At 55.0% G+C, this 26435-nt stretch overlaps 2 protein-coding genes across 2 annotated transcripts; both read left to right on the top strand.

Moving 5' to 3' along the window:
- Positions 1-2860, top strand: EMD (emerin). Its single transcript, XM_066250112.1, has 6 exons — positions 1-261; positions 432-539; positions 695-772; positions 989-1122; positions 1971-2017; positions 2100-2860. Exons 1-6 carry the CDS (start codon positions 180-182, stop codon positions 2431-2433), a joined length of 783 nt encoding a protein of 260 aa, XP_066106209.1. The 5' UTR covers positions 1-179; the 3' UTR covers positions 2434-2860.
- Positions 2861-6374: 3514 nt separating this feature from the next.
- LOC136317778 (filamin-A-like) lies at positions 6375-12818 on the top strand. The gene is made up of 16 exons (XM_066250517.1): positions 6375-6427; positions 6584-6697; positions 6782-6925; positions 8401-8524; positions 8612-8772; positions 8858-8948; positions 9035-9204; positions 9474-9591; positions 9690-9952; positions 10168-10765; positions 10858-11031; positions 11107-11269; positions 11348-11508; positions 11602-11772; positions 12172-12295; positions 12386-12818. The coding sequence occupies exons 1-16, from the start codon at positions 6383-6385 to the stop codon at positions 12816-12818; spliced, it is 3054 nt and encodes a 1017-aa protein (XP_066106614.1). The 5' UTR covers positions 6375-6382.
- Positions 12819-26435: the final 13617 nt, after the last annotated feature.

Raw genomic sequence — 26435 nt, 5'->3', positions numbered from 1 at the left:
CCGCCTTGCTCGGCGCGCGCAGCCCGTGGATTCCGAGGTTGCGACGTGAGCGTGATGTCGGCGTGACGCGAGTGCTGCCGTTCCCGAGGCGCTCGCGCTTCCCCAACCGCGGTCCGAGGCAGTCGTAGCTAGGCCTGTCTCGCCAGGCCCAGGCTGCCCCTAGGCCTCCGCCTGCCGCCATGGATGACTACGCGGTGCTGTCGGACGCTGAGCTGGCCGCCGTGCTGCGCCAGTACAACATCCCGCACGGGCCTGTCGTGGGTACGCGGCGGCGGGCGGGCCCCTTCCCCGCGCTTGGCCCTGAGCCTCCCCCTCACCCCTCCTCGGGCCCCAGCCTCGTTCCCATGGCCAGGCCAGTCTACTTCGCGCCCCCTCCTGGGAGTCCCTCTGTACCCACACCCCTGACGGCCCTGCGCTGCGTGTCTGGCCAGGCTCCACTCGCAAGCTCTACGAAAAGAAAATCTTCGAGTACGAGACCCAGAGACGGAGGCTTTCGCCCCCAAATTCGTCTGCATCCTCTCACTCCTATCGGTTCTCTGGTGAGGTCCCCGCCCCGGAGCTCCACCTGGCTGCCTGTGGAAACAGGGTTAGGGTGGATTGGGTCGCGCGGGTGTGGCTGGGGGCGCTGGCCAGGAGGGGCAGGGGAAAAAGAGCTTGGGGGCAAATGGTCTTGCTCCCCCCCCCCCACATTCAGACGTAGATTCATCATCAGTGAACTCGGATATGTACGATTTGCCCAAGAAAGAGGACGCCTTACTTTACCAGAGCAAGGGTAAGGCAGCAGTGGGTTGGGCCCTGACATTTCCATTCCACTCCCTCAGGAACCCCAGTATCAGGGAGAACCTGAGACCTCAATTCCCACTGCCTCTCAGCAGTCCGGTGGGGAGAAACCATCACAGATCCCAAATGGGATTCAAATTAAGGCCATTGGGCCAGGTGGGGGACACCACTGCCCCCTCTGCTACCTTTGCCCCCCCCCCCTTTCAAGGCTATAATGATGACTACTATGAGGAGAGTTACATGAACACCAGGACTTATGGGGAACCTGAGTTTGTGTTCACATCCAAGGGTGTCCGCCAGCCCTCGGCTTCACTCTCAGATGCTGACACCTTTCACCACCAGGTGAGCTAGCTGTTGGGTACCCAGTACTTGGGTACAATCTAAGGGGGTCATAGCTGGGTTTGGATAAATCAAGGGGGTCCCTGGATACAAATGGTGGCTCTCAAGCCTCCAGGGAGAAATGAGGTCAGCAGACACCTGTCTGATCAGGGTCTTCCTTTGGAGGGATGTCAGAACTATTTGACTAGAGCACTTGAGACATGCTCTACACCAGGGGTCCCCAAACTTTTTACACAGGGGGCCAATTCACTGTCCCTTAAACCGTTGGAGGGCCGGACTATAAAAAAAAACTATGAACAAATCCCTATGCACACTGCACATATCTTATTTTAAAGTAAAAAAACGAAACGGGAACAAATACAATATTTAAAATAAAGAACAAGTAAATTTAAATAAACAAACTGACCAGTATTTCAATGGGAACTACGGGCCTGCTTTTGGCTAATGAGATGGTCAATGGGCTTCTCTCACTGACCACCAATGAAAGAGGTGCCCCTTCCGGAAGTGCGGTGGGGGCCGGATAAATGGCTTCAGGGGGCCGCATGTGGCCCGCGGGCCGTAGTTTGGGGACCCCTGCTCTACACCCTAGTTTGGGATCTAGATTTGAGCTCTTTCTGAGAATCCTGGGGCAGAAAGTAGTATGCAAGCAGCCAGGACGGTTACTGAATAACTGGCTAAGCCCCCACAGAAATAAGACCAGGAAGGAGTTCAGAATGGTTCTGGATGGGGACAGGGCCCTGACCTTTAAGCCATGGTCAGAATAGGCCAGCCAGGGGAGTTTGGACTGAGAGATATGACAGGACCACGCTGACCTTGCCCATCAGTCTCTTCACCCTGATTCTCTTCTTTAGGTGCGTGATGACAGTCTTCTCTCTTCAGAAGAGGAGGGCAAGAATAGGTAAGTAGTGAGGAGGGCCAGTGACCAGGATTGATTCTGGGCCCAGGCCCTCCTGGCGCATCTGCTCCTCTCTTTGCCTCAGGGAACGCCCCGTATATGGCCGGGACAGTGCCTACCAGAACATCGCACACTACCGCCCTGCTTCTAACGTCTCCAGAAGCTCCCTGAGCCTGTCCTATTATCCCACATCCTCCTCCACTTCTTCTGGGTTATCTTCCTCATCTTCCCCACCCTCATGGCTCACCCGCCGTGCCATTCGGCCAGAAAAGCAGGCCCCTGGGGCTGGTGTGGGCCAGGACCGCCAGGTTCCACTCTGGGGCCAGTTGCTCCTTTTCTTGGTTTTTGCTGCCTTCTTGCTCTTGGTGTATTACTCCATGCAGCCTGAGGATGGCAACCCCTTTCAGATGGAGCCCTAAGAGTCTGGCTGGCTTTGTGGCCAGCTGCTCTTAGAAGTCTTGGCCAATTGCCTTAGTGTTTGCTGGGGGTGGGGGTGGGGGTTTTTCTCTGTGTTCTAGCTTGGGGGTGCTGGACCTGGCCTGGGGCAGTGCTTGCTACCCCTGTCTTGTGCTGCCTTGTCCTGCCTCATCCTGCCTTGTCCTGCCAGGGAGGCAGCAGACCCAGGCCCTCGACATCATGGTGTGCCTGGGTAAGCCTTCCTCTGGAGTCTCCTGACCCTGCTTGCCTATGACCCTTAGGGCCCAGGAGGGCAAGACCTTTCTCCTGGAGAGGAGAACATAGTTGTCATCGCATGCCTCCTGTTCTTGTCACCTTGTTGGGGGATTAACCAAAGGCCACCCTGACTTTTGTTTTCGTGGACACAATAAAAAGACCATTTATTTTTAACGTGTGGGCTCTTCCTGCTGGGGGAGGGGTTGGGCTCCTCTGCTTGGGGCCCATACCCTGGGTTTCCAGGATCGCCACTTGACTCTGTTGGTTCTCCCTTCTTGCTTTGGGTTTGGGGTGGGGATCACATTCTACCTACACACACGTTTGTGCTTTGCTTGTGGGGTCCACTCCCAGACCTCTTGTAACTACAGTGTGTCCGTAAAGTCATGGTGCACTTTTGACCGGTCACAGGAAAGCAACAAAAGACGATAGAAATGTGAAATCTGCACCAAATAAAAGGAAAACCCTCCCAGTTTTGTACCTATTCAGTGCAGTTCGATGTGGGCTCACGCAAAGATTTTTTAGGGCTCCTTAGGTAGCTATCCTGTATAGCCTCTACAGACTCGTCACTGACTGACATCCTACCAGAACGGGGTTTCTCCACCAAACTGCCGGTTTCCTTCAACTGCTTATCCCACCGAGTAATGTTATTCCTATGTGGTGGCGCTTCGTTATAAACGCGCTGATATTCACGTTGCACTTTGGTCATGGATTCGAATTTAGCGAGCCACAGAACACACTGAACTTTCTTCTACTGTCCACATCTCGACTGGCATTGGCCGTGGCCTGCTCCGCTGTATACACGGTGTTACGTCATCTGTGCATGTGCACATGCTGCCACATCATCCTACAGAAACTGGGAGGGTTTTCCTTTTATTTGGTGCAGATTTCACATTTCTGTCGTCTTTTGTTGCTTTCCTGTGACCGGTCAAAAGTGCACCATGACTTTACGGACACACTGTACTTACGAAAATAACTGCTGTACCATCGGATGTGAAAAGCCCAGTTGGAAATGCAGGTGAGGCTGCTGCATGCATAATGCTGGCTGTGGATGCTTTAACCAGGAAGAGTTGACACCAACCTCAGTGTTTAAGGGCAGCATGTGCCCGGTGGACCTTTTTTTCCTATAAAGCCACTTGTTTAATGATATGGGGAAGGTTCTGAAATGCCCCATCACCTCTGGATAATCCTATTCTTCAACTGACTATATTTTTATGTCCAGGTTTTCTGTCATAGTTATTTCATAATCTTAGAATTTTACATGTATATTTTTAAGTGAGTACTAAGGAAACCCAGGGTAGAATGCCATGTGAGACTATTCATCCTGTTGATACACTTTCAGCAAAGTTTGGGAAAGCATGGAGGGGCTGACATCTGCTCCATGCAAGCAGCTGGGAAGCAGAGATGAGTCCAGGGCTTCTAGAACAGGTTGGGCCTTGGCATCAGTCCGTTTCACCTCTGACTGGCTCCTTGCTACAGGTGGTATGACTCATCAGATGCCAGACTCTCACCTGGCACAGTGCCCGTGCAGCACCAGCATGTGCACCCTGGGCTCCTGAGCCTTTGGGGCTCTCAGTGTCTGGCCACGGCAAGCTCGGATCTGTCCGAGACTGGGACGCACTTACCCTCAGCTCCTGGCCATTTCTCTTTGCTGCATCCTAGTCTCTCCCCACATTTTTTGTGTTTTTCTAAAAGTAATACATGCTTTTTGTACATTTAGAATATAAAAAAGAATGAAAGAAATGAATTGCCTCTATTTTTCTCATCACTCCCATAGCTGCAGCCTCCCATATTTGCTGCAAGCCACTCTTGCCTGGCTTGTCCCCCAGTGCACAGCCACCTGTGGCATGGACTCCCCAGACCTGCGGACTGCCCCTCAGCATCCCAGTGCAAGGGCTCAGCCCTGGTGCTCTATGGCGGGCGGTAGACAAGGGCAGGAAATGCAGCGTCATCACCGACAATAGGGCTGATGATCGCATCAGATGAGCCTGTATGGGGGAGGAACAGAACAAGTAGGCAGGTAGCTAGTGCACCAGGACCCCAGAGGAGCAAGGTGACACAGCTGGTTTCAACAACTGATCCCTAATCAAGTATGTCAGGAGGGACCCCCCCACAAACACTACCTGCAGTTACGCTGGAGAGGTAAGTAGAGCCTAGCAAAACCCCATGTCAGGTCTGGGGAAGTGGCAAGGTTGACATGCCAAGGCTCTGGAGTAGCTGGGGTGTAGAAAAGGGACAGCGTGAGAGGAAGGGAAGCTGGGCTTGGGACATCCCAAGGAAGAGGAGAGATGGCTCTAGTCTTCATTTGTTTCACCAAACAGGAAAGCTAGGTAGTTATGCTTGCCAACCACGGTCGTGTCTGGCATGAGAAAAGAGGCAACACCCATGTGACACAGTGTCCCCCTTTTCATTAATTTATTCCCCAAGGGCAACCATATCCATCACCATGTGCCAGATGGATTGCTGAGGGCTCTCAGCCAAGGGACTTCGGGCCTCCTGCCCCAGGGGTCTGAGAACACCCATCCCAGGGAATCCTGATAGCTCCTCAGAAGCCCAGATTTCCCCAAGGATTCCTTCTCAGGCTTGGTCTCACTCCCCAGGGCTTCCTGAGACCCTGAGTGCTCTTGTACTGCCTCCAGTTGTCCCGAGGGCTGTGCACACCCTCACTCCCATGCTTCACACCCAAACCCCAGAGCTTGGGAGCCCTATAAGGGTACTTCACTGGTCCCTAGTGCTCTGGGTACCCCAACCTAAAGGTTTCGAGGGCTCTCTGGACCCCCAAGGGAAGCCCAGACTTGAAGGCATCCACCTGGTATTTTCCAGGGCTCTAGGACTACCCTTCCTTGAGAACTCCAAGGGGATCCTCCTCCCGAAAGCCCCCTAGGGCTCTGGGTCGCCCCTCCATGCAGAAACCCAGGGCTCATGTAGTCCCACTCCCCAGGACTCAGGCCCATCATCCACATTCCCCTTCCCTCCCAAATGCTCCACCAGTGCAGAAGACACAGCAGGGGGCAGCAGTGGACTGTGGTGCAGCAGGCCATGGTTCTGCTTCCATCGGGGGGTACCACCTGAGCAGGACTCTGTTGGGGAGCTGAGCTGTATCCTGCAAGTGGGGGGCGGGTACAGGGAGGAGTGAGTGCCCGTGCTGGTGGGGTAAAGGGTTGAGCCGAGAAGCACCACTCCTGACCACCATGAACTTGGTCCTCCTGACAGGCTCAGGGGAAGCGAGGACAGCACAGGGCAGGTCCAGAGGTGCCCTGGCATTGAACCCCAGGCTGCACAATAGCCAGCTGTCAAGTGAGAGAGGGTGCCTATTGAGCCAGTGGGGTCCCAGCACCAACCACGCAGCCTCCAAGAGGATAGCCTAGCAGGCGTCCCCAAACTACGGCCCACGGGCCGCAATGCAGCCCCCTGAGGCCATTTATCCGGCTCTCGCAGCACTTCCAGAAGGGGCACCTCTTTCATTGGTGGTCAGTGAGAGGAGCACTGTATGTGGCAGCCCACAAAACGGTCTGAGGGACAGTGAACTGACCCCCTGTGTAAAAAGTTTGAGGACCCCTGGAAGGCATGCACATCCTGAGGCTTCATGAGGATTGACAACCAGGGGCTCTGAAAGCCTTAAAGGACTGAAAAGTAACACTGGATTTTCACCGTTACTGTACCTGGAGCTGGACTGCTGGCCTAGGCCTCAGTCTCTTCATGGCTGACATCCGAGAGGCACCGCAGGACTTCCATCCAGACAGGGTAAAGGGCACATGCTGCTGGCCTGGGTCTGAGCCCCATTTGCCTCTGCTTGGGGTCTGGGCTGACTGGGTCCGGACCCTGGGCTGCTATCACTAGCATTGTGTTCCTGCCACTCTGTGCATGTGGTCCCCTGAGATCTGGGTGGCCTCCCAACAGGTAAAGGCACGTGGCCCTGGGTTGGAGAAGACAGGCATGGCTGTCAACAAACCAGCAGAGTTCACCGTGGATGCTAAGCACGGCGGGAAGGCCCCTCTCCGGGTTCAAGTGCAGGTGGGGCCCCCAACCATGGCGTGGAGTGAGGGGCGGGCAGGTCCCCAGATCTGGGCACTGACCAGTTCACCGCCTACGTTCCAGGACAACGAGGGCTGCCCCGTGGAGGCATCAGTCAAGGACAATGGCAACGGCACCTATAGCTGCTCCTACGTGCCCAGGAAGCCCGTGAAGCACACAGCCATGGTGTCCTGGGGAGGCGTCAGCATCCCCAACAGCCCCTTCCGGGTGAGCCAGCTCTCTGCAGGACTCGAACAGTCCTTAGCACATCTCCCTAGGGTCCCTGCTTGGTTTTCATCTAGATCTGTTCGCTATAAACTGAGTCCCCTACAACTCACCCATGTCAAGCACACAGCTCAGTAGTTCTGAGGCCATTCAGAGCTATGCAGTCCTCACCACAATTGAAGGCTATATCGTTTCCATCATCCCAAACAGACACTCCTCTGCCCCCGAAGTCTTCCTCCCCCTGCCCTGAGAAACCACTAACCTGCTTCCTGACTGTGGGCTTGTCTGTTCTGGACATTTGCTAGAGATCGAATCATGCAATATCTGGCCTCTTGTATCCGGTTGCTTTCACTCAACGTTATGTTTTCATTGTGGTTTTTCTACACATTAGCATGAATCCGTACTTCCTGCCTTTTCTTTCTGTTTTTTTTTTTAATTTTTATGGACTTTTTTTTTAAGAGAGGAAGAGAGAGAGTGAAAGACAGGAACATCAATCTGTTCCTGTATGTGCCCTGAGCAAGGATCGAACCGCCAACCTCTGTGCTTTAGGATGATGCTCTAACCCAGGGGTCCCCAAACTACAGCACGCTGGCCGCATGCGGCCCCCTGAGGCCATTTATCTGACCCCTGCCGCACTTCCAGAAGGGGCACCTCTTTCATTGGGTCAGTGAGAGGAGCCCATTGACCATCTCATTAGCCAAAAACAGGCCCATAGTTGCCATTGAAATACTGGTCAGTTTGTTGATTTAAATTTACTTGTTCTTTAAGTATTGTATTTGTACCTGTTTTGTTTTTTTTACTTTAAGATATGTGCAGTGTGCATAAGGATTTGTTCATAGTTTTTTTTTATAGTCCGGCCCTCCAATGGTCTGAGGGACAGTGAACTGGCCCCCTGTGTAAAAAGTTTGGGGACCCCTGCTTAACCAATTGAGCTGTCCAACCAGGGCCATTTTGTTTTTGCTTTTAAGATTTTATTTACTGATTTTAGAGGAAAGAGGGAGAGAGAGAGAGAGAGAGAGAGAAAGAGGGAGAGAAGTGGAGGGGGACAGGAAGCATCAGCTTATAATTGCTTCGCATATGTGCCTTGACTGGGAAAGCCCGGGGATTTGAACCGGGGACCTCAGCATTCCAGGTCGACGCCCCATCCACCTCACCGCCACAGGCCAGGCGCTTACCACCTTTTCATGGCTGAATGATATTCCATTGTATGGATTAGACCACAATTCATTCAGTTATTCTTTGATGGGCCTTTGGTGTGTTTTACCTTTTGGCTGTTGTGAGTAGTGCCACTATGAACATTTGGGTACAAGTGTGCAGACAATGATCTCATATGGTCATTTTATGGTTAATGATTTGAGGAGCCACTAGAGCCCTTCCCAAGGTGGTTGCACATTTTGCGTGTCAGCCAGCAGTGGAGGAAGGAACCCCCTGCCTCTGTAGGCTGGTCACGCCCTTGCACTTACCTTTGTCCTGTGCAGGTGAACGTGGGAGCTGGCAGCCACCCAAACAAGGTCAAGGTGTACGGCCCAGGAGTGGCCAAGACAGGACTGAAGGCTCATGAGCCCACCTACTTCACTGTGGACTGCACGGAAGCCGGCCAGGGTAAGGCCCTGCCTCCGGGGGGTGGACCAGCGGGCGAGGCGTCGACGTGAGGCCCCAGCCTCCACTCCACTCCCTTTCCTGCTACAGGCGATGTCAGCATCGGCATCAAGTGTGCCCCTGGCGTGGTTGGCCCCGCCGAGGCCGACATCGACTTTGACATCATTCGCAATGACAATGACACCTTTACGGTCAAGTACACGCCCCGTGGGGCTGGCAGCTACACCATCATGGTTCTCTTTGCTGACCAGGTGGGTGTTGCTGCTTCCCACCCCTCACACTGCTGGGTGTTGGGGCGCCGCTCTCCTCTCAGGCCTCTGCTCTCGCCCGCTGCAGGCCACACCGACCAGCCCCATCCGCGTCAAGGTGGAGCCCTCCCATGACGCCAGCAAGGTGAAGGCCGAGGGCCCTGGCCTCAGCCGCACTGGTGAGGAGGAGCGCCCTCTGGGGAGGTCAGGGACCTCAAGGAGGATTGGGGCCAAGTGACCCGACGTGGTCTCTTTGTTTCTTCAGGCGTTGAGCTTGGCAAACCCACCCACTTCACGGTCAATGCCAAAGCCGCTGGCAAAGGCAAACTGGACGTCCAGTTCTCAGGGCTGGCCAAGGGGGATGCAGTGCATGACGTGGACATCATCGACCACCATGATAACACCTACACGGTCAAGTACACTCCTGTACAGCAGGTAGCTGCCCTAGCCCCTCCCCGCACAGCTGCACCCGCTCACTACAGCACCAAGCCCTGGCTGCCCTTGAGCAGCGGGCTGGGTGGGCTGCTGCAGGAGGCTTCCAGCCCCTCTCGTTTCGCACCTGGGAGATGGTGGGCACGGAGGGCCAGGGTTGAAAGGGGGCGGGCCGGTGCCTTTCGGTCCACCCCGCGTGCCTCAGTGGGGAAGCTGCAGTCCAAGTAGACCGGGGTCATGACCTGTGACTCTGCCCTTCTCACCGCTCCCAGGGCCCGGTGGGCATCAGTGTGACTTATGGAGGGGACCCTATTCCTAAGAGCCCCTTCTCATTGGGGGTGTCTCCAAGCTTGGACCTCAGCAAGATCAAAGTGTCTGGCCTAGGAGAAAGTAAGTAGTTGGGGCCCTTGTCGTGGTCACTGAGGATGCCTCAGGGGCTGCCTGGGCGAAGTGTCACAGGTCTTTCCCTTCTTCCGTCAACCCCACAGAGGTGGACGTTGGCAAAGACCAAGAATTCACAGTCAAGTCAAAGGGTGCTGGTGGCCAAGGCAAAGTGGCATCTAAGATCGTGGGCCCCTCGGGTGCGTCCGTGCCCTGCAAGGTGGAGCCTGGCCTGGGGGCTGACAACAGTGTCGTGCGCTTTGTGCCCCGCGAGGAGGGGTCCTACGAGGTTGAGGTGACCTACGATGGCGTGCCTGTGCCTGGCAGCCCCTTTCCTCTAGAAGCGGTGCCCCCTACCAAGCCCAGTAAGGTAATTGAGGTACGGGGGCCGGCCCATCTTTTCCAGACACGCCTTCACCCTTCATCACTGTTGTCCTTATGGCCTGTGGCTCTCCCTGGCCTACTTGTGTCCCTGTCCACGGGGGAGGAAAGGCAGAACAAGAAGGGGCAGGTGGAAGTGGGGTCTGGGTCAGAGATCGGGGAGGTGGTGCGGCTTCAGCTCCTGACCTGTCCCTCTTCCCACAGGTGAAGGCGTTTGGGCCAGGGCTCCAGGGGGGCAGTGCAGGCTCCCCTGCCCGCTTCACCATCGACACCAAGGGTGCCGGCACAGGCGGCTTGGGCCTGACGGTGGAAGGCCCCTGTGAGGCCCAGCTGGAGTGTCTGGACAATGGGGACGGCACGTGCTCTGTGTCCTATGTGCCCACGGAGCCAGGGGACTACAACATTAATATCCTCTTCGCTGACACCCACATCCCGGGCTCCTCATTCAAGGCCCATGTGATTCCTTGCTTTGATGCATCCAAGGTCAAGTGCTCGGGCCCCGGGCTGGAGCGGGCAACCGCTGGTGAGGCCGGCCAGTTCCATGTGGATTGCTCCAGTGCGGGCAGTGCCAAGCTGACCATTGAGATCCGCTCCGAGGCGGGGCTGCCCGCCGAGGTGCACATACAGGACCACGGCGATGGCACACATACCATCACCTACATCCCCCTTTGCCCTGGGGCCTACACTGTCACTATCAAATATGGTGGCCAGCCTGTGCCCAACTTCCCCAGCAAGCTGCAGGTGGAGCCCGCAGTAGACACCTCAGGTGTCCAGTGCTATGGGCCTGGCATTGAGGGCCAAGGTGAGCCCCCCCATTGTGAAATAAGGGAACTGAGGGTGCCCAGGGCCCCCGGACCCCTGGCGCCCATGCCTCCCCCTCGTTGCCCCCTGTAGGCGTCTTCCGGGAGGCCACCACCGAGTTCAGCGTGGATGCCCGGGCTCTGACGAAAACCGGAGGGCCACATGTCAAGGCTCGTGTGGCTAATCCCTCGGGCAACCTGACCGAGACCTACGTGCAGGACTGCGGGGACGGCACCTACAAAGTGGAGTACACGCCTTACGAGGAGGGTACGTGTGGGCTCCCGAGAGAGGTGGGGCGCAGGCAGGCTGGCCTGGCCTCCTTACCGGCCTGCCGTCCTGCAGGACTCCACTCTGTGGACGTGACCTACGATGGCAGCCCCGTGCCCAGCAGCCCCTTCCAGGTGCCTGTGACCGAGGGCTGCGATCCCTCCCGAGTGCGTGTCCATGGGCCAGGCATCCAGAGCGGTACCACCAACAAGCCCAACAAGTTCACTGTGGAGACCAGGTGCGCAAGCGCCTGGGGAGGCAGGGGCTGCAAGGGACCTTGAAAGCCCGGGACTAACCGGCTGTCTGTCTGGCCCAGGGGAGCTGGCACGGGGGGCCTCGGCCTGGCTGTAGAGGGGCCCTCTGAGGCCAAGATGTCCTGCATGGATAACAAGGACGGCAGCTGCTCGGTTGAGTACATCCCCTATGAGGCTGGCACCTACAGCCTCAATGTCACCTACGGCGGCCACCAGGTGCCAGGTGAGGAGGCAGGCTGGCTGGGCCCGGACTGGGACCGCCCACTCGCCCTGCACTCTGTCTCACACAGAATCCGTCCCTGTGCCCCCCACCCAGGCAGTCCTTTCAAGGTCCCTGTGCATGATGTGACAGACGCAACCAAGGTCAAGTGTTCTGGGCCTGGCCTGAGCCCGGGCATGGTCCGCGCCAACCTCCCTCAGTCCTTCCAGGTGGACACGAGCAAGGCCGGTGTGGCACCACTTCAGGTCAAAGTGCAGGGACCCAAAGGCGAGTGTCCATATGCGTAGGAACAGGGCTGGGAGGGCACGGGGCTCTTTGAGGGGCCGGGGAAGGAGAGCAGAGGCCCGGCATGCAGAGGCTGGAGCAGGCGTGCAGGCAGTTGATAGAGGAGCCTCGGGTGACAGGACCAGAAGGAGGTAGAACGGACATGCTTGGACACCGAGCGATGTGGCAGGAGGGAGAGAGGACCAGGGTCCAGGATGGCCCCCGGATGAGTTTCTGGTGTCACGAGGGCTTGTGGCCATTCCTGGGCTGGGTAGATGAGGGCCAAGTGTGGTGGCAGCCTGGAGTGTGGGCTGGGTGCATGGCTGAGCCCTGTCCGTTCAGTGTGGTGGGACCGAGGGCTCAGGGACCTGGCTGAGGCTGTGTCTTTGGGACTGCTCCCAGGCCTGGCGGAGCCAGTAGAAGTGGTGGACAATGCTGATGGCACCCAGACGGTCAACTACGTGCCCAGCCGTGAAGGGCCCTACAGCATCTCCGTGCTCTATGGGGATGAGGAGGTGCCCCGCAGGTAAGAGGGCGTCCATTGCCAGGGTGGGGGTGGCAGGTGGAGCATCAAGAGCCTTCCTAACCACTCACAATACCCTGGCCCAACAAACAGCCCCTTCAAGGTCAAGGTGCTGCCTACACACGATGCCAGCAAAGTGAAGGCTAGTGGCCCTGGGCTCAACACCACCGGCGTGCCCGCCAGCCTCCCTGTGGAGTTCACCATTGATGCAAAGGATGCTGGGGAAGGCCTGCTGGCTGTCCAGATCACGGTGAGCTGGCTTCTAGACGGCTTCCTGGCCCTGATGGGTCGCCACTCCGGGCACAAGGAAGGCAAAGGAAGGGAGCAGCACAGGCGATCCTGGACAGAGGCTACAGGACAGAGCAGGCCTGAGCCTGAGACTGGTACAGGCACGGGGCAGGAGGGAGTGAGACGGGAGCACTGTCATGTGAGGGGCTCCAGTGGAGGACCAGTAGCCAGCACCAGCAAAGAGAGCATCTGCCGGGACCCCAGGCTGCTGGGGGCAAACAGCCTGGGACCTGCCTGAGCCCCTGGCACCCAGAGGACACCCTGGATGCTAGGAGGACACAGGGAGGTGCAACCCCAGGCCATCGGCAAGGCCCGCACACTGGGTGTTGAGGCCTGGCCACCTGCCCAGAGACAGCGGGCTGTCACCCAGTCCTCATGCCCTAGCTGCTGCTCGCCAATGGGCGCCAGGAACAGAGGAGAGGTCCCAGCCACATGGCCCCCCCACAGCGGTCGCACCCATTTCACCTACTAAGTCAGAGGAGGAGACAACAGAGCATTCTATTGGGACCCACGCCCTCAATGCAGGTCCTGTCTGCCCTGAGTGCAGACAGCCCCACGGCCAGCCTCCACCCCTGCCCCAGCCACACATTTGCACCTGACCCTCCCTGCTGCCTATCACCCCCACCTCAGGATGTTGGGAGGGATCCAGGTGGCGAAAGAGGGGCGCTGGACCCTCAGGGTAGGGCTGCCACCACCGCTTCCCTCAACACTGAGGGGGTCCCAGCACGTAACAAGGGGAACGGGGAACACTAGTCTGGAGAACCCTTGGGGTCCCTGCAGGGCCTCCCAGCACGGCCAGCCTCACCCCACTCCAAGACATGGGGTTAGGGGGCTCCAGGGCAGCCCCCTCTGAACCCCATGGAGCCAGCGGGCAGAGGAGCGGCAGCCACCAAGTCAGGGTCAGCAAGCGTGCGGGGTGCAGGGTGCCGATGCTGGCCTCAGAGCCCTCGTGTGCACACGGCGACCATGGCTCAGGCCCGTCTCTTCCCGCTACAGGCCCCCACCCCATGCCAGCGGCCACAGGTCTCTGAGAGGGCAGGGACAGACTCCTCCCAGGCCCAGAGTGTCTCCAGGGAGGGCTTTCCCTGGCAGGAGGACACTGCGCTGGTTGGAGGTCAGGCTGGTTTCAGCCACCCTGTGACCCAAAACGGGTGTCACAGCAGGTCCCCTTGAGCCCAGCGAGACCGCAGCCAGGGGAGCAGGGCTGAAGTAATCACCGATTCGTGGGCGCGGTAGAGGTTGCCCTTGGGGCAGCACAGCTGCTGGAGACAGGCCGGGCACAGACACCCCATGCTCACTGGGAAAGGACCCAAGTGCTCAGGCAGAGAGGGTGAAGGCCACCGGAGGCTGGCGGAGACAGGGTCTGGCTGGTGCTGTGACTGTGCCCATCCTCAGAGCACACCACTAGGAGGCGCTCCCGCAGGAAAGGGTGTCACGCAGCTGGGTGAGGGAGGATCCAGTGCCCCGCCAGCCCTGCATGGCCTGACCTTCGTGGGCAGGCTGCCCCCAAGGGGAAAGACTGCAGGGCAAGCAGGCCCTCCTCACCGGTCCTCCTGCCCACGGCTGAAGGACGGGAAGGTGGCTCAGCCAGGCAGCGGCCGGGGAACGGTAAGGTCAGTGGTCAGATGACCCAGGAGCATGGGGCTGCACTGGGGAGCATCTCCAGGGGAGCCCCGGGACCATGTGTTGTGATACCCTGGCTGACTGTCCCCGGGAGTCATGACCAGGATCCCCGAGGCAAGGCCAGCAAGCCTCACCTTGGTCTCCACTTCCGCTCCTGGGAAACAGAGAGCCTGGCTCCCCTGAAGCCTGCAGTCCTCGGGTTCAGGAAAGGCACGGCAGCCCGGGATGGTGCCAGGAGCTGTCACCAAGGGCCTCAGTGTTGCCAGCAGTGAGAGCCAACAAGGAAAGCACTCACTGCCCACAGAACCTCCTTGACAAATTCAGAGACACCAAGGCTGTCATCGGGAAGTCACCTCCGAGCACAGCCAAGAACCATGGTGCGGGTACATCTCCATGGAAACGAGATGCATCGGGCCTCCTTCAGCCACAGTGGGAGCTCCTTCCTTCCTGAACAACTGGACACATTGAAGCCCCGCAGGCCCACGCTGCAGGCTACCCCCCCCCCAACAACAACCTGAACCCAGCCCTGGGCTACCTGACACCCTCACTGAAGAAAAGGGACTTGTCGGCCTGCACCTCTCCACTCCCCACTCCACCCTCTTCAAGGCTGCATGGTGGAAGGCTGGAGGGGACAGGGCACGGCAGGGGGTAGGAGAGGAACCTTGCCTATGTGTAGAGAGAGGAGAAGGAGTGGGGGCAAGACTGAGCCACCGGGTGGGGACACTGGAGGGCAGGGACATCCTGCGGCCCTGCATGGGTGGGGACTGACAGGAACAGCTGCTGTGATGAGAAAGAGCTTCCTGCCTCTGTTCCTGTGTTGCTCACGTGGCCGGGACTGCCACCAGGGCTGCAAACTCCCCTGCGGAGGGCAGAGATCACACACTGGGGGCAGCTCGGGCTCTGACACACATTCTTCTTTCTCTGTTTTTGTGTAATTTGTTTGCAACCCTTTATTTTTTTTTAATTCATTTTAGAGAGGAGAGAGAAAGGGAGAGAGAGACAGAGAGGGAGGGAGAGAGGAGAGAGGGGCAGAGAAAGAAGGTGGGGAGGAGCTGGAAGCATCAACTCCCATATGTGCCTTGACCAGGCAAGCCCAGGGTTTCGAACCGGCGACCTCAGCATTTCCAGGTCGACGCTTTATCCACTGCGCCACTAGAGGTCAGGCTGTTTGCAACCCTTTAAAGACAAAGAGCCACTCTGCCCTTACAAATACAGACCCTACTTGTCTTAATCCTGGGGTAGAACTCTCACCCTTCCTTCCAGGGGTCCCCAAACTTTTTACACAGGGGGCCAGTTCACTGTCCCTCAGACCTTTGGAGGGCCGCCACATACAGTACTCCTCTCACTGACCACCAATGAAAGAGGTGCCCCTTCCGGAAGTGCAGAGGGGGGCCGGATAAATGGCCTCAGGGGGCCGCATGCGGCCCGCGGGCCGGGCCTTAGTTTGGGGACGTCTGCTTTAGACAAAGGACACGATCTTCAGGGGCTGTTCTGTGAGGAACCAGGAGTCCTTGCTGCTGGACACCCAGGTTTAGGAGCAAGGACACTCCTCAGAGCCTTCTCACTTGCTGTGAACAGAGCACCCTTCGCCCTAGTGGCTGTCGTCACCGTCCCCTCCAGCACTGTTCCAGGGTTGACCTATGTGACTTGGAAAAGTATGGCAGAGGTAAGGGAATGTCACTTAGAGATGAAGTGATAAAAGGACTGTGGCTTCCATCTTGGGGCCGCTCACCCCTCTCCCCTGGCTCTGGGGAAGCCCTGCCCTGAACAGCCCCACAGACAGGCCCTGTGGGGAGGCACTGAGACCCCTGCCACGGCCATCTGAGTGGACTTGAAGACAGAGCCCCCGCCACCAGGTGGACCAGAGGCCTGCAGCCAGCTGGTGCCTTGACTGCAGCCTGTGACAGACCCTGAGTCACAACTCCCCAGCCAAGCCCTCTAGTATTCTGTCCTTCACACACTTAGGGACATCACAAGTGTTTGTCGCATCAGGGCGCTACACTTGGGGCAATTTATTATGCAGCAACAGGGAACCGATATACAATTATAAACGGAGAAGGGGCCTCTAAGTAAGTCTGAAGCAAACAAACCGACAAGAAACCCCAGAAGCAAGTAGGAAAAGCCTGCACAGTCTGAGGACATGGAAACTAATCTGCCTGACCAAACAAACCCCAAACCACAAAGTCAAGAGACAAGTGACAAAGTGGGGGGAAATGGTGGCAAGATGTGACTCAGCGCTCTTATTAATATTAATGTATATAGAGAGAGCTTGAACAGGGAACAGCCCGCCGACCTCAAAGGAAAAGGGGATCAAGGAGGGGAAACCTGGAAAACAAAAGCCAAAGGTTCCTCCGCAAGCTGTTCCCACAGCCAGAATATGCTCAGGTGCTGAGAGGCTCCGGGACAAACGGTGGCTGGTGACTGCCAATGCACTTCGTCTGCCAACTAGATGCACTCCAACTAGATTATGGGCCACCAGGAAGCCGAATAAACACTGACCACTGCAAACATTGGCCAAAGAAAGAGGGTGGTGCTTGTGGGCAGTGACAACGGGGAGCTGGGAGACCTTCTTGGTGAGGAGCATCCAGCAGGAAAGGTGGAGACTTCCCACCAGCTCGAGGGCCGGCCACACCCGCAGACCTGACAACTGTCATGGTAGTTCCCAGGCAGAAAGCCACTTCCTGAACTGTGTGCCCCCAAATCCACATCCTTGCTCTCGGGGCTCATGTTCCTTTCTTATCCCCGAGCTAGGGGTTTGGGTCTTTCCTCTGCCTCACCAGAGAGTTCCTTCCAGCCCTACCCCCAGGCACAAATCTGATCTCTGTCTCTCTCTCTGCTGCACGTCCAGATGTTATCAGATACAGGCTGGGAATTGCTGAGCACCTGCTCAAACCCGACCCCTTTCCCAGCCTGGGCTGTGGACAGTGCCCTTTAGTGTGCCCAGGCAGGGGACAGTGACTGCTGCTAAACAGGAAGCCCCTGATATCTCGAGTGCTAGCCCCCTCCTAGCATTTCCCAGATCTGCGGGGACCCTGCAAAGGAGACAGCCCCAAATAGGGCAGGGGACACACATATAGGAGCTCCAAGCCTTCAAAGAAGTGCCTCTCCCAGTGGGGCCCCTGGACCGGCGGCATCAGCATCACGGGGAGATTGTGAGAGTCACAGACTCCCAGGCCCCACCTCAGATCTCCTACTTCTGAGACTGGGGAGGGCCCAGTGACTTAGGTTTGAACAAGCCCTCCAGGTGCTCTCCTGCTTCTGCACCCTGCAGCGTGAGAACTACCAGGATGGCTGTCTCCTGATCACACCCTGTTCTAGAGAACCCACCACCAGCTCTCTGCAGAGCTCACCTTGACCTCCCCAGGTGAGAAGCAGGCAGGCACATCTGACTACTGCAAGCACAGGCTGTCCTTGAGAAGAACAGGCCTGCTTGCGCAGGATTTCTTTCAGGAGAACCACCCTTGTCAAGTGCCACGGAGAAAACTGTAACTTCCTTCCGCCCACACCTCTGTGGACAATGCTCTCAACTCTGTCCTCCTCTCCCTGGATACTACGCTCCTGTGTGTGCGTGTTTTTGTGTGTAGTGCACGCTTTATATAAAACTGTGCTGAAACACAGTGGGCTCAGATGGCAGTGTGTACGTGAGTGTGTGTGTTGCGGTGGGGTAACCTTCTGGGCCTTGGGAAGATGGAAGCTCCCCTGACCTCGGAGCAAGGCCACTCTCATAAGCAGGACTGGGCGGGGTCGTAGACGGACTGACCCTGTCCTTTGCCATCCGGGTGGGGTCACTGCCCTCCTCTTTCCCTCACCAGGCCCCTGGGGTCTCTGATACACTGTTCCTGGCCATTTAGAGCTCCAGACACACTCAGGATAGTGGGGGGAAGTCTTGCCAGGAGAAGTGGGAGGGACGCCCGGCGGAGCCCCCACAATCTCCCGGGGTCTGGACTCGGTGGTGGCTCCTCCCTGAGGGAAGTCATAGATCCTCGGGTCAAGGGAACCGGGACTCGGACCCAGCACAGGACCTGGAGGAAAGAAAGGCGGAGGCTGGTGGCCGGGGCGTGGCCCGGCCGTGTAAGGCACCGCCCCGATCGCCTCTGCGATCCTCTCATCGTCAAGTCAGCACGCCCACCGGAAACTCCGCCCCATAGGTCGCTGAGCTCCACTTCCGGACAGATTCTTCAATGGCTAAGCTGGTCTCGTGAGCAGCCCCGCCCCCATGCCGCCTGAAGAAGGGCAGCCCTGGTCCTGACGGACACTTTTTCTGTCCAATAAAAGGCAGCCGATATCCGCGCCGTTTTAGGCTCCGCCTTGGTGAACTTTTATCTTGGCCTTTGGCTGGGCAGGCTGTGGACCTGCGAGAGTTCAGGGACTTTGCACGCAGAGCTGCGTAGTTGCCCTGTCTGTACATGCTTAGTCCTGCCTGCGTACTTGTGGTGTGAGCTTGTATTTTGCAGTAATTAAATTCAAAGGAAGTTACATAAAAACCTCACGACCTCGGGGCCCCGCCCGCAGTTCCTTAGCGCCAGCATTTTGCACATCGAATGCAACCTCGCAGCAGGGAATGAATGGCATTGGCTCCATCCCAGAGCTGCTCCGGGTTCATTGTGTGTATGTGCGCGCGTGCACACGCATAACTTGGTGCACTTTCATCACGCGATAGATTTAAGTGACCACACTGTCATCAATGTCCAGCCTGTTCCCTCACAGGGGTCCCTCCAGTTGACCTCTCAGAACCACCGCCTCTCCTCTTCTGCTGCCAACCCATGGCGACCAGTATTGTATTCTTTTCCCTACTATTTTTTCAAATGAAGATTGTTACGTAAATGGAACTGTGCAGTATGTAACCGGAAATGAGGTTTTTTAATCACTCATGTTGCCCTTGAGGTCCATCCAGGGGTAGTCAAACTTTTTATAAAAAGCGGCCACTTTTGCAGTGCTGGTCAACCTGGTCCCTACCGCCCACTAGTGGGCGTTTCAGCTTTCATGGTGGGCGGTAGCAAAGCAACCAAATCGTGCCGCGATTAGTCCACCATGAAAGCTGGACCACCCACTAGTGGTCGGTAGGGACCAGGTTGACCAGCACTGTAAAAGTGGGCGGTTTTTATAAAAAGATTGACTACCCCTGATTGTTGCAGGTATCCAGTTCTTTTTATGGCTGGTGTGGCAACCAGTGTTCAAGAATTCACCCACTGAAGGATGTGATGCTTGCTCTCAGTCTTACTTAGGCTTCTACAAATAACAGGCTATGAACATTGATTGGTGCATAGGATTTCTTGTGATTACAAGTTTCCATTTCTTGACAAAATTGCCCAAGAGTGCAAGGGTGGGGTCCTATGGAGATGGATGTTTAGCTTTAAGAGAAACCCGAGTTGCCTTTCAAAGTGGCTGTTCCATTTTACATTACCACCTTACTTACTTTTAAAATGCCCAATTGAGCCTGACCAGGTGGTGGCGCAGTGGATAGAGCATTGGACTGGGATGCGGAAGACCCAGGTTCGAGACCCAGAGGTCCCCAGCTTGAGCATGGGTTCATCTGGTTTGAGCAAAAGCCCACCAACTTGAACCCAAGGTCACTGGACCCAGCAAGGGGTTACTTGGTCTGCTGAAGGCCCGCGGTCAAGGCACATATGAGAAAGCAATCAATGAACAACTAAGGTGTTGCAACGCTCAACAAAAAACTAATGATTGATGCTTCTCATCTCTCTCCATTCATGTCTGTCTGTCCCTCTCTATCCCTTTCTCTGACTCACTGTCTCTGTAAAAAATAAAATAAAAATAAAAAAATAAAAATAAAATGCCTAATTGAAAAGTTTTACAGAACATTATTTTAAGCAAGATTGTTAACAATTTTGTTTCTCTGTTAAGTACATTTTTCTATGCAATCACCAACATAGTTATTCCCAGTTTTAAAAAACATGTACCTTATACATTTTGATTGTGATTTTCTTTTACTTGATAACATATCTTTGAGATCCTTCCATGTCGGTACACAATGTCTAGTTCATTTTTTCTCTGGCTTATTGGTATATGATAGAATACATATACCATGTATATAGTTTACACAATGAATCCCCAACTGATAGACTGGCATGTTTTTTTTTGTTTTTTTGTTTTGTTTTGTTTTGTTTTGCTATTCACTTCAATACTGCAACCACCTGCTTTTTTTTTTTTTTTGTATTTTTCTGAAGCTGGAAACGGGGAGGCAGTCAGACAGACTCCCGCGTGCGCCCGACCAGGATCCACCCGGCACGCCCACCAGGGGGCGATGCTCTGCCCATCCGGGGCGTCGCTCTGTCACTACCAGAGCCACTCTAGCACCTGGGGCAGAGGCCAAGGAGCCATCTCCAGCGCCCTAGCCATCTTTTGCTCCAGTGGAGCCTCGGCTGAGGGAGGGGAAGAGAGAGACAGTGAGGAAGGAGAGGGGGAGGGGTGAAGAAGCAGATGGGTGCCTCTCTTGTGTGCCCTGACCGGGAATCAAACCCGGGACTTCCTTACGCCAGGCCGACGCTCTACCGCTGAGCCAACTGGCCAGGGCCTCAACCACCTGCTTTGAACAGGTGTCAGTCTCCCTCTTGGATAATTTTATTTATTTATTTATTTATTTATTTATTTACTTATTTATTATTTTTGTGTGTGTGGTGACAAAGACAGAGAGAGTCAGATAGAGGGACAGATAGGGACAGACAGACATAAAGGAAAAGAGATGAGAAACATCAATTCTTTGTTGTGGCTCCTTAGTTGTTCATTGATTGCTTTCCCATATGTGCCTTGACTGGAGGGCTACAGCAGACTGAGTGACACCTTGCTTGAGCCAGTGACCTTGGGCTCAAGCTGGTGAGCCTTTCTCAAACCAGATGAGCTCGCACTCAAGCTGGTGACCTCGGGGTCTTGAACCTGGGTCCTCCACATCCCAGTCCGATGCTCTATCTATTGTGCTACCACCTGGTCAGCCTAGGATAATTTCAAATTAGTTGAATTGCCAGGTCAAAACCTATAGGCAAAAAAAAAAAAAGGCAAAAAAAACCCCCAAAACAAAACCTATAGGCATTGCCCTGGCCGGGAATCTCAGGTGGTTACAACATCGTCCCGATATGCCAAGGTTGTGGGTTCAATCCCCAGTCAGAGCTCATATAAAAATCAACCAATGAATGCATAAGTAAATGGAACAACAACTCGATGTTTCTTTTTTCCTCTCTTCCATCCTCTACCTTTCTAAAATCCAAAATTAAAAAAGAAAAAAAAACCTATGGTCATTTAACATGTTAATAGACTCTATGTAAGTATCTCCCCAAAAGACTTTACTTGTCATACACTAGACCAGGGGTCCCCAAACTTTTTACACAGGGGGCCAGTTCACTGTCCCTCAGACTGTTGGAGGGCCGGACTATAAAAAAAACTATGAACAAATTCCTATGCACACTGCACATATCTTATTTTAAAGTAAAAAAACAAAATGGAAACAAATACAATATTTAAAATAAAGAACAAATAAATTTAAATCAACAAACTGACCAATATTTCAATGGGAACTATGCTCCTTTCACTGACTACCAGTGAAAGAGGTACCCTTCCAGAAGTGCGGTGGGGGCCGGATAAGTGGCCTCAGGGGGCCGCACGTGGCCCGCGGGCCGTAGTTTGGGGACCCCTGCACTAGACTGTTAGGCCTCGGTTTAATATGTTGCAAATATTTTTGTTTTAGAAGACTAGACTTCATTATTATAGCTGTCAAGAAGTTATCCAGTTTTTCAGCCTGGGCTGTGGTTGCGCAGTGGATAGGGCTTCAACTTGGAATGTTGATTTTGCTGCTTCGAAACTCCAGGCTTGCCCAGTCAAACACGTATGAGAAGCAACCACTACGAGTTGATGCTTCCTGCACCTCCCCTACCTTTCTCTCTCTCTCGTCTCTCTAATATCAATAAGTAAAATCAAAAAATAAAAGAAGTCCTACAGTTTTATATGATCACATTTATTAAACTCTCAATTGATGATTTCTGGGTTGTATTTCTTGGGCATAGAGACCTCCTCCTATATGTGACGAGAGTAAGGAGACTCCGAGCGGAATTTCTGAGTCCTGTTAAGCAACTGCTCAATGACCCAGGCGGGTGTTGGTCATAGGACCTGGGCTGCCTGGGCCTGGATTAGTAGCTGAAACTCTCGGACACCAGCCCCTGCCCTCCAGGAATACCAGTTCATTTTGGGAGAAAGACAAGAAAATGCACAAAGAGAAGTGTTTAGTTACATTGTTCAAAATGCATAGGTGGTGACTTGCAGGTAAGGGAGGGAAATCCCTGAGGAGACAGCAAAGGAAAACAGAGGGGATGAGTGGGGGCCGGGGCCCAGAGAGGTGCTGCCAGCTGGGTTTCCAAGGCACTCAGGCTTAATGGACCTCTGAAGGGGAGAGAGTCAAACTGAGATGCTGCCCTGGCCAGATAGCTCGGTTGGTTAGAGCAACGTCCCGAAGCGCAGAGGTTGCTGGTTCCATCCCTGGTCAGGGCACATATAGGAACAGATTGATGATCCTGTCTCTCTCTTTCCCCTTTCTCTCTTGCTAAAATCACTAAAAAACATTAAAAGTAACTGAGACACCACCTAAGACCAGTGGAAAAACATCTCCATGAAAAGGAAGGCTAGGGATTGAAAAAGATGTCGGTCCATCCGAGCCTGCGTCTGAGCAAGCAGGTCAGGTGACTGTCACCCACAGCACCAACGTGCAGGGGTGACTACCTGGCTGCAGGCAGAGAGCCTCTGGCGAACCCCTGGTTGAGAGGAACAACCCCCCTTCGGTAGCACTGCTGGGCTCCTGGCAGAGCAAACCCACACTCCCTGGAAGGAGACACCTCACCCAGCACCCCACCCAGGACTCCCAGAGGCCCCGCTCAAGATGGGTCAGCAATCTAAAATTGAAGACACCACCTACGTTCGTGGAGAATCAGCAGGTCCGACAAAGAGAGGACTGGCCCTGTCAGTGTCCCCAGAGTGTAACTGTCAGAGGCCAGATGATGTAATTCTCGGTAGTGGCTGTGCGTGTTTGCTGCGTGCCTGGACTTGTCCATCCCACCCTCTTGGCAACCACTGCAGGGTGGTAGCAGTGTCATCCCTATTCTCCAGAAGAGGAAATGAGGAAAACAGGACAAAGAAGGATTGCGTAGTTTGTTCTGAATCACTAGCTAGCAAGCGGCCCAGGCAGGGTGTGGATCAGGGACGTTGGGCTCCAAGTCTGAGCCCTTTTTGCAGGCTCTGCTCTGCAGACCAGCTTGCTCCCTCATTCAGAGGTTCCCGGGTGGTGCAGGTGGCACCTCAGTACGTGCCCCCAGGTGTCAGGGGAGAGCCGTGGGGACTATCCCCCAGCACAGAAGGAAGCGAGGCTGGTGACTGAGGGGGATTTAGAAGCCCAGATTGATATTATTACCTTTGAATTCTTTCTTTCTTTTTTTCTTTGACAGAGTGAGGGACCGATAAGGACAGACAGGAAGGGAGAGAGATGAGAAGCATGAATTCTTCACTGCAGCAGATTAATTGGTCATTGACTCCTTTCCTATATGTGCCTTGATGGGGTTGGGGGATGCTACAGTAGAGCGAGTGGCCCCTTGCTCAAGCCAGCGATTATGGGGTCATGCCTATGATCCCACGCTCAAGTCAGCAGCTCTCCGCTCAAACTGGATGAGCCCATGCTCAAGCTGGTGACGTTGAGGTTTCGAACCTGAGTCCTTCCTATTTCAGTTCGATGCTCCATTCACTGCGCCACCGCCTGGTCAGGCTGTATTAAATGACATTTTTAATCACCAAATTGATATTAATAATTATCGAGATTTTGTGGAAAACATTTTTATTTTGTTTTTTTATGTATTTATTTAGTTTTTTTATTTTTCCGAAGCTGGAAACTGGGAGGCAGTCAGACAGACTCCCGCTTGCGCCCGGCCGGGATCCACCCGGCACACCCACCAGGGGGCGATGCTCTGCCCCTCTGGGGCGTCACTCTGTTGCATCCAGAGCCATTCTAGCGCCTGAGGCAGAGGCCACAGAGCCATCCTCAGCGCCCAGGCCATCTTTGCTCCAATGGAGCCTCGGCTGCCGAAGGGGAAGAGAGAGACAGAGAGGAAGGAGGGGGGGGGGTGGAGAAGCAGATGGGCGCTTCTCCTGTGTGCCCTGGCCAGGAGTCGAACCTGGGACATCCATTCACTGGGCCAATGCTCTATCCACTGAGCAAACTGGCCAGGGCCACAGAGGAATTTTAGAGTAGATATATCACATTTCATATGAACACTCCACCCCCCCCCCAACTATGTTCCATAGGAAGGCCCTGAAGCAGGTCTTTTCAGTGAGGCATTGAGAGCCGCTAGAGGGGAGACAGTTGTCTGTGTGTGTTTTGAGATTTTATTTATTGATTTTACAAGGGGAAAGGGGAGCAAGAAGTATCAGCTCATAGTTGTTGCACTTTAGTTGTTCACTGCTTGCTTGTTGCATGTGTCTTGACTGTGCAAGCCCAGGGTATCAAACCGGCGACCTCAGTGTTCCACTGTGCCACCACAGGCCAGGCCAGACACTTGTTTTTGAAAATCTCTAAAAAGACCAGTGTCTCTAGGAAATAGACAGGCAGCCTTCTACAGTACTGCTTGATGTATATAACCCTAAATTACCTAGGTCTGGGAGCCAAACAGCTGACTTTAGTTGTCACAATAGAGGGTCACAGCCTCCAACCTAGTTTCCAGATGCAGAGCCCCCTGACGGAAGGGTAGGCTGGGTCCCCTGGGAAGGCTCTGCTCCACTGCTGGATATGTCCACCCCAAATCTTCCCAAGCCTTCCCAATGGGAGCTGCAGCCATCCACTAAAGTGACAGGTTATCCTGAATAACAGGCATGCTTGAGCAGGATTCCTTTCTCTTAGGGCCACCCCCCCCCATCAAGTGACACCGAGAAAACTGTTACTTCCTGTCTCCCCCACCTCCTGAAGCTGAGACAGACCTTTGGTGAACAGCACATTCCTGGGTGACTAGCCCCACCTCTGCCTACCTCTCCCTGGAAACTAGGCTCCTGTGTGGTGGGGGGAAGGTAGGTTGAATCCATGCTTTACAGAGAAATGTCCACACTCAGGAGGCCCTGGGAAGGTAGAGGCTGCTCTCAAGAGGCCTGGGCTGGGTGGGGCCAAAGACAGAGTGAACATGCCCTTTGCCATACGGGGTGGTCACAGCCCTCTTTCTCCCTTTTTCTGAGTCACCATAGAGAGAGCACAGCGTCTCCTCTCTTTGTCGGGTCCAGGGTAAGCAGGAGAGGACCAACAGCGGTATTCACGGGGTCTCCTGGGCCCTGGATTTCGGTGGAGGATTCTCATTGGCCTTTTGGTCATGGGTGGGCGTAGACACCCCCCCTCCCGGAACCCGCTCTGGCTATGCCGCAACTCTGAGTAACGGAGACGTGGAGCAGAGCTCACAGCAAAGCTGGCTGCAGACCTTAGGCGGGGGGTAGGAGTGAGGGCATGGTGGCGGGCCTCCGGCTCCGGCCCTCCTATCCACAAAGGAATGCAGGCCGAGAGTCCAGCACGGCATGTCCCCTGCGGGTCCTGGAACCCAGAGCGAGGCACAGATAACGTGTCCTGGCAAAGTGAATCTCTGAAACACGCGCGCAGCCGCCGGGAGCCGTATCTGGGGTACTTTCCTTCTTTTTTTTTTTTTTTATGTGCCTTGACCGCGGGCCTTCAGCAGACCAAGTAACCCCTTGCTTGAGCCTGCGACGTTGGGCTCAAGCTGGTGAGCTTTTTGCTCAAGCCAGATGAGTCCTCGCTCAAGCTGGCGACCTCAGGGTCTAGAACCTGGGTCTTCTGCATCCCAGTCCGACGCTCTATCCACTGCGCCACCGCCTAGTCAGGCTATTTTTATTTTTTATATATTTTTTTACTTTCCTTCTTTTAACTCTAGGCTTACATAGGTACAGCAAAGCCTCAGGCCGAGTTCTGCGCCCTAGACGGCCAGTTGGAAGAGCGTTTCCCATGCTGACATGGTTAACCCCTTTCTGCCAGCTGACCGCCGCAATCTCGTGCTCTACCGCCTTTCCATTTTGCGCACGTATCAGCCTGCCCGCACGCAGGCGCAGAGAGCCATTGCGTCTATGATCTGCAGGTCTGAAAGAGCGTCGCCCCGCCCTCCCCAGAACTCTATGGTTCCTACGCGCGAAGAGAGACCGCCTATATAAGGCATGCGCACGCGTGGGAGCTTCTCTTTCCCTTCGGCGTGGTGAG

This window comes from Saccopteryx bilineata, chromosome X (assembly GCF_036850765.1).
Source record: "Saccopteryx bilineata isolate mSacBil1 chromosome X, mSacBil1_pri_phased_curated, whole genome shotgun sequence".
NCBI classification, from domain to species: Eukaryota; Metazoa; Chordata; class Mammalia; order Chiroptera; family Emballonuridae; genus Saccopteryx; species Saccopteryx bilineata.
This window is presented reverse-complemented; position numbering and strand designations above follow the sequence as displayed.